Source organism: Chinchilla lanigera, unplaced genomic scaffold, assembly GCF_000276665.1.
Source record: "Chinchilla lanigera isolate Chin_1 unplaced genomic scaffold, ChiLan1.0 scaffold00053, whole genome shotgun sequence".
NCBI lineage: Eukaryota > Metazoa > Chordata > Mammalia > Rodentia > Chinchillidae > Chinchilla > Chinchilla lanigera.
In genome coordinates this window covers 14313307-14325590 of record NW_004955454.1, presented here as the reverse complement: position 1 = coordinate 14325590, position 12284 = coordinate 14313307, and the positions used below count along the sequence as shown (strand labels likewise).

Below are 12284 nucleotides of genomic sequence, written 5' to 3'. Positions count from 1 at the left end.
TTCCGTCCTATCCCCACTGATACCGGATCTCATTATGTATATGAGGATACTTCAAAACTCAAAAAGTCCAAACTCCAAAACACTTCCGGTTCCAAGAATCTTGAGTAAGAAATATACAACATGGATCTGTAAGTTCCTTCTTGGCCCCTGCTTGGATTTTCCGGCATCTAATACATTCTTCATGTGTGATGATGAACTTCGGTCCTAACCCTCTGGATGCCGACTTCTCACTTACTTCTGACAACACGAACCCCAGACCCCGCTGATGCCCCAACATCAAGTTTATTTGGTAACCCTGACAACGTGACCCATTTTATAATTTTAGTTTTGCCTTCTTTGATTATGGAACAAACTCATCTAACAGGAACCTGGCATAGCTGGTGGAGCCCCGTGTTAAGCTCTGCTCAGACGCATTTTATAATGTGAGTCAGAATAATTTTCCCATTCCTACTTCCAGAGATTGAGCATTCACCCTCTGATTGTTGGATAAAATTCTCTATTTTTGTTCATTTCTCTCATGGCTAAATTTTTCTTCCTGAGGGTAACAGATATCATCCTAAGCTCCTACCAGCAAGTCACAAAACAAATTCTGATATTTCCTGGAGTATTTGGACATGCTTGTTTGGTAAAAACTTCAGGTTCCCTCTCCCTTACGCATTGAATCCCAACCTTATTTTGAAGCAGGTAGATATTTCTTTAAATAACTGTAACCACTGATTACTTTCCAAAAGTAAAAATACAACTAATATTTATACCTTCATTAGCATGGTTAATGCTTAAATATGATTAAAAATTAACTATTTAATGCTTACTTAAGTTACCTGCTCTTATGTGGAACTCGGTTTTTCAAACCACATCATCACTGCACCAGGAAACAATCTCACAGGACTCTTAGGGTACTTTAACTACCACGCTTAATAGTACATCTCCTGGAAACACAAATCCCTATGAGACGTATTTCCTAAAATGTATGTTACTATGACAATTCCAAGTACCACAAATTATATGGCAGAGTCTTCTGGACTTGACCTACATTTTTAAAAAATGATTGCTGTTAATTTTACTTTGGCAAAACAGAAAATTAATTAATGAGCTGAAAGTCTCTCAAAACAAAAGAAGCCTTTACAAAGCCTTTTCCCTGTCTCTGTGTAAGAACATTTCCTCATTAACACTGTCACAATAACACGGTGACTGCCATGAACTAATGGTAGAAGTGATGGAAGATCGTTTCATTACTGTTACTGCTACAATCGCCACCTTTGCTTTGATTTTTGACTCTCTGCTAAAGGAGAGAGAGAGACTTGAAAAGCACTGAACCTCAAACTGAGATCTTTATTCATGACTATTATCTAAGCTGCCAAAACATGGAAGTCAGACTGTTTTGGTGTGGATGAATTTCTCAGGCTGCTGATGCGGCAAGGTACCTTTGTCCTCCTCAGACGCGGAGTACTGCATGGGAAGTCAAGCCCAAGTCATCTGGAGTTGCTTTTCAAGTCATCCTCACGGTACAGTTGCTTCTTTTATATGTGCATGATTTTCTGTTTGACTAATCCTCACTCACCCCACACCCTGCCCACTGCTCTGTTTGTATAAAAGGATTCCCTTGACAGAGATTCACTGCATGTGTATAAATTAAACAAAACAGTAAAACTGACTCAGACAGCCTACTTAGGAATCACGAAAACGAGAAAATACTTTGGCATGCTTAGTTCAGAAAATCTTTAAATAGATGTTTAAAATTTTTAAAACCTGAAAATCTCAAGTGTTGACTTGGGGCTAAAAATCTGTTCAGCCTCACAACAGATTTGTAACTTTTTAGCATCCAGGTAATCCTCATCCAGAAAGGGTTAACGCAATGCTCCTTTCTAGCAGAGTGTAACGCAGCCCTATTCTTCAGCAAGCATGGGCATGGATATAATACCTTTGCATAGAATTTAAATTCGATTTCCAGCATATTGAATCACTGACAGTACAACCCAGGACAAGCTTTTAATTTAAACGCAAATCGAGCTCTCTAACAACAGGCTTCTCACTGACGTAACGGATAGTTCTTTGGAAGCCCGGGAAGCGTTGGCCTGATTTGTCCATCGTAGCACTGGAAGTGGGCATAGCTCACAATGTCAAACACAGAGAACAATGCGGATATCTTAGCACTAGTGAGGAGGGACACTCTGAACATCAGTTATAAATACTTAGGTGTGTGTAACATCCTGAGAACGGTTTTATGGATCACAACACAAAGTTAGTCTCATTACAGAAATCAGCTTGAGAGTCTTTCCTCATGTACAAACAATACCACTCCCTGGAAGCTTAGACATTAATGTCATGATTTCTGGAAAGTCCTCTGTAAATCCCTGGGACTGACATCAACAGCAAAAGGCTCCATTGGTGGCTTTAGAAAAACTCAGAAATTTCCTGGTTTATAGACTCAGGACACTGGGCAAGTAAAATAATTTATAATAACAGAACCATAATGTTAGGCCTGGAAAGAACTTTAGGAAATACTTTGAGCAAGCATATCTCACAGACAGGAAACTCAGCTGCAGAAGGAGGATACCACAGGACCTAAGCTCTGTGGCATCAGAGAAGCTGCACCGCATCATCTGCACATAATTACACAAACCCCAAGCAGTTGGGTGGTCTGTCTGGATCTGCAGTGACTGCTTAGCCAAGTAATCTCTCTACTACCCCATTTAATCCAGTTTCCAAAAGGATTAAATATCTAGAGGAGCTCCACCACTAACAATCTAACTATAACCCTCCTCCTCTGTTCCAGGGCTAGCAAAGACCTAACAGTATAACTCAGACCTCCTCCCCTGGGTCTCTGGACCAATATTTCCATTTCAATGCCTACTTTAGCTTCTCTTGCAATAAGCAATCAGTGCTAGCTCTGCATGCATACCAGGTGAGGATTTATCTTTTATGAGAGGGCTGTAAACTTTGAGGAGACAGAAATGTGAAACACTGCTCCAAATTCTGCATATAAGTATATCCTCAGAGAGTCATGGAATAGGTAAGAATTAAATGGAAAAGCTTCCCCAAAGCTTCCCCAGTTCAATTATTCTATCAGCAAGAACAGGAATGCAAAGCTGGGCTTATAGATGCACTCTTCTCAAAAGGCGACTAGAACTTCATGAAATTTAGTCCGATTTCCCCACTAGTAGTACATATCTAAGAATGAGATGGAGTGATTTCTCACATCCACTCTAGATAGAATCGTGCATTTTCTGATTCTATACTCAAGCAGCAAATTTAGATACATGCTTATAAGGGAAAAAGGCTAATATCCAAATATTGTTTACTGATCAGTAAATATTTACTGAACATCTATTCTTATACATGTAAGTTTCACAACTACTTGAGGACTTGCCCCTGGTCTTCTTCACCCACTATGCCGTCAGTGACCAAGGACACATGATGTGGCCAGAAGGATGTTACTTGCTATGGTATTCCGGATCCATCAAGACCAACTGAGAGTTTATTTACTATTGGGGATTTCCCCACGTGATCTTCCCTGAAATCCACTCAACATTAGGAGCATTTTATAAGATCACACCTAAGAAACACTTTCTCATGACTTGTGCCATACAATTCCTTCTACGTCATAAGGCATCGGAATGCTAAATCCAGTTTTAATCCCCTGTTTTCACCAGCCTATTTAGTGTGCCACACAAATTTTATGAAGCAAGTCCAAAATAATGGTGTAATCAGATTAGCGAATGAGTGAATAAAAAGGGGAATGACCGCACCTATCTGCTATGCTGTGACTGGAACTGAGTTCACAGGTATACTGTTTCATTCAAGCTGTAAAATGCCGAGCAAATTTAATAGCAAATTGTGTGCTTGGCTATGCAATCATTAAAGATTTTTTTTTTTTGGTAACTGAATGAAAACTTTAAAAGCTCATGGTCCAGGAATTTGTGGACAGTTTAAAATCAAAAGTATATGGCTGTACAGATGCTACATTCAACTCTCCTGTAAAGACAGTCTTCAACTCTGCATGTGTGGGTGGTACTAAGTATAAAAGTGTTTTACCCTGTAAAGGAAACGGTTCGGTTGAATGGAAACAGTGCACAACCTTTCCACTAGTTACTAAACTAGTTACTGAAATATAGCACATAAGTATATCCAACACAGAAAATTACGCATAAAGTATTCTAATTCATACCGAAACCCAAGTAAGTTCACCAGGAGCTATCTGTATAGATTTACGCCCATCAACTAATGCAAAGATTTAAACACCAAGCCCAGCCCAGCACTCAAAGATTTAAACACCAGCCCAGGAAAGTTGTATGGATTTGCAGTGCTCCAGGGAAAATACTAGGTCCATAAACCAAGAAAGACATTTTAAAGCATTCTACAGTATTGCATGAAAAATGCCCTCCACTTCTCTCACTCACAAAAAGTATAGAGCAGCAAATAATGATGAAAATTATCATAACATCTCAGGGCTGGAAGATGACATTCTAGTGCAGTGCTCCGTACGACAGTCAGGCAAGAGGAGAAGGGAGAGTAAAAGAATGTGATATTTATATTTACTGACTCCCCACAATCAATGTACTCACCTGTATTGCAAACATATGCTAAAAGAGAAAATATAAATAAATAAATAAATAAATAAATAAACTAATCCTGCATTTAAAAAAAATTAAAAACACAGTTAAAGTTCCTTTGCTACAGCTCCAAGTTACTTTTCAAACTGTGCTTAGACACCTCAGTAATGGGAATTCATTATTTCTAAGAAATTTTAGTTGATCTGTGGATACCTTTTTGTTTTTTTTTTAAACAACTACTAGTATTCTTTTTGTTTTTTTGTTTTTTTTTTTTGTTTTTTTTTTTTTGGTTTTTCTCTGGTACCGGGAACCGAACTCACGACCTTGCGTTTGCCAGGCAGGCGCTTTTTGCCGCTGAGCTAAATCCCCAGCCTCACTGTGGATACCTTTTTGTACTTAAAAATTCTTATGTCAAGAATGTCTTCCTATGGGTTCCAGTGTGTGTGTGTGTGTATATCTGGAGCTAGAACCCAGGATCTGACACATGCCAGACAGTTGCTTACCCCTGGTGTGAGGATGGAGGCTTACAGAGAACATTAAGGACTGAAAAACAAAGCAAGTTTTTGTATGCTTAAAGAACAGACCTTATTATAGGCACATAATCGTTACCAGTACTAGAGCACATTCCCCTTCTCTCTACATCCCCAGCCCGGTCCCACTGAGTATTCCCAATGGGGCCTACTGAGAATTCCAATGCCTCCTCCACACCCCAACCCGTCGTCCTTCCCGGAGTGTCTCAGGGTTCCAGACTTCTCTCCACCCAACTGTTTTCAGTCCCAGTAGCCATTTTCATGCTGCCTTTTCCCCTCCCACACACACGTTGAATTGTAGCCTAGCATCTGCACAATATGTGACCTGAAGAGGAAAACATTTAAAATTCTCTGTCTCCATTTCTACATATGCAAAATAAAAAAACTAACTCAAAGATTATTCTGAGAACAAAATGAAAAAGAGAGTAAGCTTTCTGGAATGTGAACATATTATAGAAATATAAGGGATCATGTTTGTATAGACCAGGAAATCTAAGTCACAGTAAGGTTAAGATTACCATATCCTAAGAAAAATTTCTTCAAACAATATTCCAAAATAAACTCTTGCAAAGAATTTATTTGTATAGTTATGGTTAAACATTTCAACCAACTTGTTTTTTTAAAAAACAACTCTCCACCATGTTGAGTCTATATGCCCCAATAATACCAAATTCAAACCTGTGAAGTCAGCATATTTTTATTAATGGAGGAGGCATAACTGTGTGACAGTGGAATTAATGGCATAGCCCCCCGAAGCTTTCAACCGACTGCTATTCCTTTGACTAATACAATATTGTAGCAGTTGTTATTACGGGTTATATGCTCATTGCCCTGCCGTTACGGTTTACATCTAGATGTCCCTCAAGCACCTTATGCTCTCATAGGCAAGGTTTTTGGGAGGTGACTGGGTTATGAAGACATAGCTGACTTGCTCTTAGGAGGTGGGGTGAGTCAGAAGAAGAGGGTCACTGGGGGTGTGGCCTGGGAGGGTTTATCACCCTCACCTTCCTCCCTTTACTCTGCTTCCTACCCCGCATGTCCCGAGGAGCCCTCCTCCAACGTCCCCCTCTGCCATGGTGTCCTGCTCTGGGGCCAGCCAACACGGGTCTGAAACTAAGGCAACATAACCCTCTTTCCTTAAATTGTGAGTGTCAGGTATTTTATTCTAGCAACGAGGAAAGTAACTAAGACACCTACAAAAGCTCCTTCGTACCCTTAGAAATAAAATAAATTTGTCATTACCTAGCCCAACGAATTCTTCATCCTCATCTGTAGCTGTTCTCCTGCACTCCATATTTAGAGCGCAGACAGTTAACCTACCGCATCCTTTTTCCCCTCCTTGTCCTTATGCACAGTTGCACTCAAGTAAAGGACCCAGACAGCAGTTTTTCTCATCTTCAAAGCTTTATACAGATGCTCCCTGCTCCCCTCCCACAGCATATTTCCCGAGCCACTAACGTGGTCTGAGTTTCCTATTTCTACCATAGTACTCTTCCAATATTGAAGCTGTTTGCTTTTCTTTCTCAATAGACAGTAAGTAGGTTTCTTGAAGAGATGTACATGAAGTGTGGTACAAAGAATATGATGAATGTATAAGTTAAGAAATTTATTACAGTAAAGGACACACTGCCATTAATCCTGCTCAAAATATTCTCCTTTGATTCAAACACACTTAACCTATCAGGTTTGTCACTTCCTGAAGTCCTCTTTTGCGTGTTTTCATGATTGCCTCATGTCCTGAATCAACTGAAAATTTTATGGCAATTTCTGTCAAATAAAAAGATCATAGTGTGTCCTCATCCACCTCAGTTACCAGATCTGGCACCATGTGACTTCTAGTTCTTCCCCAAAGCCAAAATGTCCATGAAAGGCGTACATTTAAAATTGATTCAGGACATGGAGGCGGCCACAACAGCACAAGGAAACACACTCAGGAAAGAGGACTTCCAGAACTGCTTCAGAAAATGGCAAGAGTGATGGGAGCAGTGTTTGTGAAGCATGGAGGAGTATCTCGAGGGGGGTGGGTGGCAATGCACCTTTCACTGTAATAAGTGTTTAGTTTAAAGGTGCTGTATTTTTAACCAGACCTCATTTTATTCACCTTAGTGCACTCAGTTAACTCAATGCCTTGCATGTGGTAGATACAAAATACATGTTCAATGAACAAGGTGCTAAACACGCACAAAGACAGAGAACAAATACAGTGAACCTCAGTACTCATCAACATGAAGAGTATCAAAATGATGATTACCAAACAAATTGTTTGGCTGGGAAGTCTAGCCAGTCATGAGACAACTGACACCAACAGTCCTAACTCGCACACTGAATACTAAACAAAGATGAGCACTGGGACCAAAATCTTCACATTGAAATATATCAAGAACCAAATTCGACGAGTTTCAAAGCAGAGAACAGCCATTCAGTGAGCCATCAAATGGCACCACTCTTGTCTGACCACATCGTAATTCAACAGCTAAAACATAACCTGTATTATTTTCTTACCCAATCTGTAGCGCCTCCATCATTCACAAATAAGGTTTTTGCCTACTTATATACATTGTGCCATTTAATCAGTAATGCCACGAGATCAAGTCACTCAGCTGGAATTTGACAGAAACACGTCAGTGTGTCCTAAAGAGCACTAGATTCAGGAGTCAAATATCTGAGCACGTCCTTATTCTATGATTGAACTAGTGGTGTATCATTAGAAAGATCCCCTAACCAGTCTGCACTGCAGATCCCTCTCTCCTTCTCCTACTTGTCGTCCTCATGAAGGCAATTTGTTACTGTTCTGCAATTTCATCATTATTATCCAAGCTAGCACATGGAGGTGGTCCGTAACTCCAGAAGTTACACAGACTTTAGGGTCAGACAAGTCTGGTTTAAATAGTTGGGCAACACTGTGCAAGTTACTCAGCCTCTTTGCTCCAGTTTTCTTTTTTCTTATATAAAAGTGTTAATAATTTTCTCTTAGTTTATTGTAAATCTTAGATAGGGAGTATAAAACATAGCTACAGATATTTATGTCCAAATAAAATTGTTATTATTACTCTTTTCCAGTCAAGTTTAAGGATGGCACAAAACCTTGTCAAAAGGCTTTATATGCCACATCAATCAATGCAAACATATTTCATAGGTGTGCTTTTAAAAATTATTCCCAACTGCACATTGGCTTATTAAGGGCTGCAGAGCTGTGCTGTAGAAAGATGTTTGTGTTTATTCAGCCTATCGTTTTCTCCACTTATTTGAACACGGAACACACGCCAATGTTTTGTGGGATATCCAGCACAGTAAGAGCAGAACAAACCGCTGCTGTGACACATCCTTCTCACACGACTCAACAGGAGCAGCTCAAGAAACAAAACCCCAAATAGCAAAAACGCTCCCACCCTGCCCCCACTGGCTTATTCTTCGCAACATGCAAATTTTCTGGAAAACAACTATAAGAGTAAGGTTTACAAATTCTACAGGAAAAGACATTTAGATATAACTGATCGTGGGTATGAGTGCTAAAAGCTGTTCTCATTGGGCATCTGTGATTTCCATTGGTTGAACTGAATTCTAGGTAATTTCTGGAATCATATGAAAATAATAAAGAAAACTACTTTCTCATTCATTGCAGGCAGAGATCCATTAAAGCAATAATTGTTCTTTTCACGCGGCACCAAAAGTTCACTTCATTATTTCAAATGGCTCTTCCCAGCATCACCTCCTGTGACTTTAAAAGCTGCCATTAATTTCCCATTAGTAAACTTTAATTAAAATGAATATGTATCATTGCTTTTAGCAGTTGCATTTGTAATACTTGTATAAATACATGCAAATCTTACACACAATGTTTCCAACGGCTTTTTTCCAAACAAGCCAACATTTTGACGTTATTTCAAAGATTTTATCAACAGAAAGCTTTGAGAATGTAGCCCTTCCCTGAAATAACTCGAATTGCATGGAAATGTGGTGAGCAGTTACCAACCTAGCTAAAATCTATTTTATTGATCCCCGAAAGTAGCATGTTAAACCATGAATAATGACCTCTGAGCTTTGGACCATCAATGCCTTGTGGTTCTGCAGTATTTATATACAATATATTGAAAGGGAAAGCTAAAAGCAGGGGTGTGCTTGTAGTATCTTGAGGACTTATGGTGGCTTGTGTCTACCATGTCTAGTACAAGATGAGATGAGTCACATTTTACTAGTTTATTATTAAAAATACATTTGCTTCCCCCCAAATTCCATTCAAACGTTCAACACTCAGAGAAATAGAAACATATTACAGTGCAACTGAGTGTAAAAACTCCACAGGTTTCTTTATCCTGTATGATTTCCCACTGGGTCGAAGTGTTTGTTTAAATGTGCTTTATCAGAGAAAATGAGCTTGATTAGTCTTACATAAAGTTTTCACCAGGTTACACTTGCATCTCCCAATATCCTAAACCAGAATCTAAAAATACTTTGATGAGACGACAATTCACACTTCCTTACTAAATACATCTTCCTGAAAACGTTTTTAAAAATCTGATAATATTTCTGATCCTTTGTTCTCAAAATAAACTTCAAAACCTCTAGGGAAAACACTATAGAAATGCTTAACCAAAAAGGTGCCATGTGCTTCTCCCAGGGGTAGGTGGGGTTGTGCGTCTGTATGACAGACTCTGGTTTGCTTCCTTCATTCAGTCCTACCTCCCATCCCTTCTCCCTATTGACAGCTTTTCTGTGAGACCTATTGACCCAGTGACCAGAGCCTCACTGTGACGTTTTTAGGCTCTTATCTTTTCTTAACCATTTCTCACTTTCGGCAAATTATTTCCTGAGAAAATTAAGCATCATTTACAGTGAGGAAAAGGTCTAGTACACACAGTTTTAACAACTTCTTCAATTCACTGACTTTGATATCAATTTTTCACATGCATTGTTTTTTGATTAATAGAACTGAGATACATTTGCATGGATTATATCATCTATCTAGAAACTTTGAAGGTGATTAAAAAAGAGTAACATCCAAATCTTGCATAAAGTTGGAAAAAGTTAATAAATGGAGTGGTGTGCTTCATTTACCAAATTATTAGATTAAAAATACTAATGATTTGCGTCCTAGCCACTGAATGCTTTCAGCATTTAAATAAACATTTAAAGACATCTAAGACATATAATGATGAAGAACATTCTAGTTCTTCATCGCACTTGAAGAAGAGCAGTAAGCTTTCAGCTTTCCCGATGGTCATGGATGGAAAACAGAGCTATCAGCCAAGTGACATTTCAGTCCCCTGGAACCCGAAACATGGAGGTTTCCAACACTAATTTGTCTGACTGCATATCATGTACCATTCTAGAAAGGATCAGCTTTAAAACAAAAAGTTTCATAATCTGCAAAGTCAGTTATTAACAATGTCTATTCAGCCACATACAAAGCATGGGTCCCAGGAAAGGTGGCGAATCATCCCACTTGCTCTTCTCAGAGAAAATACTACTGTTCAGCATAAAGTGAAAGAAGTTTGTGGTTCTAGTCCACAAATGCTCTGAGCTGTTTTCCGTGTTGGATACCTCCACATAGGCGATGAGGCATAACGTCATTTATCACAAAACAACTGCAAATAAAAATTTAAAAAGAACACTGGTATAGCAGAGTGCAGTCCTATACTGATGCACTTTTTAAGAAGTTTTCCACATTTTACTTATTCTGTGTATTTACTAAGTCATCTTAAATCCAAAAAAATCTGTTAGTATCTATATACTACCACACGTACAATTTTTGTAAATGTAAAGCACTGCTTTCAAAATCATCTAAGACATATAAAAGTCAGAACATATTCCTGAACACATTATTCTGTTACATTCCTAAGTCTCTGTCATGAGTGCTCTAGTTACGGTTTCCCTCTGCCCAACAAGTGTAACCCCGTATTCCAGGTGGTAGATGCAAGTGATATCTTTGTAAAAGCTGAGAAGACTTGGAAAAGGGGTGGCACGTTGTACAAACTTTAATTGTACTTGGCATCTTCATTGGCTGCTTTGCTACTTGTCATCTGGTCTACCAAGAGTCCTCAGTGGGGAGAAAGTAGATGTGGAGGTACTGCAGGATGATCAGAAGATGCACCATACAAGTAAGTCTGAGTCCCCTCAAGCGTACCTGTTCATGACTAGATATGTATACACGAATAACATATATCCCTACGCGTATATATAACAAATCGAGTTCCTAATAAGTGCTTTACTTCTCTAGCTGTGATCATTAAAACGTGAGTACTTTTCAACACAGACAATTCGCATCTAATTATAATCATTAATTTTTCCCAGGAAACAAAAGAAAGCACCAAAATTAAAAAGTGCACTTCGTATCCAACATATTAGAAAGGATTTTTAGAAAGTGTGACGTGAACCCTCTCCTACTCGCTGAAACTGTATCACTAAGAACGGGATCCGGCTTGTAGTATACAACGGGAGAAGCTGGTGAGGCAAATAGGAAGACCGAAGGAGTAAGGCGAGGGAAACCACTTCTCCGTTCCCTGTAACCCTAAAAGAGACCCCCCAAAACACTTTTTCTAAATACAAGCCCCAGTTTCATAAAATACCAAACCAACTGCGAAAAGCGTGACTAGGGCTACTACTACAGCAAGCCTAAAGGACTGTCGTGCAAAAGCAAAGCGGTGGGAATGTGGCGGCAGCAGCAAATCCCCCTCGTCCCCCACCCCTGATACGGTACCTCCAGATCTGCCCGAGCTGCAAGATGTGGACGAGCGACTGCAGGAGCCAGACGCAGAAGGAGCAGGACGCAGACCTGCGTCTGCCGCCGGCCCGGGCGGCCTCGCTGCTGTTGCCGCCGCTGCTGGCGGCCGCGATGTTGCTCTTGCTGGCGCTGGATGCTTGCCTCTGCGGCGTGGAGGGGCGAGCCTCGCCTTCCCCGGCTGCGGCCCCTCCGCCGGCCACCGTCTTGCAGTCGGCTCCGGGCGGCGGGCAGCTGGAGGCGGTGGCCGCGGCCGCGGCGCTGTCCTCGGTGCTGAAATCGTGCGCGAACCAGCGGAAGCTGAACACTTGCACGGAGAGCGAGCCCAGCACCACGAAGAACAGCGTGAGCCCGAACCACCAGCGCTGGCCGCGCAGGTAGTAGTCCACGGCGAGCCAGATGTCCGTGCCCACGTCCGCGAAGTACACGGCCACGGCGGCCAGGATCCAGAGGCAGTCCCACAGCGAGTAGCGCCGCTGCTCC

The 12284-nt window shown here is 40.5% G+C and overlaps 1 protein-coding gene across 1 annotated transcript in view; it reads right to left on the bottom strand.

Moving 5' to 3' along the window:
- Positions 1–12284, bottom strand: part of Xkr4 (XK, Kell blood group complex subunit-related family, member 4) — a 392869-nt gene that overhangs the window by 378744 nt on the left and 1841 nt on the right. Inside the window, exon 2 of the mRNA XM_005396125.2 lies at positions 11781–12277. Coding sequence (XP_005396182.1) covers positions 11781–12277 — 497 coding nt within the window. The remainder of the gene's footprint in view (positions 1–11780; positions 12278–12284) is intronic.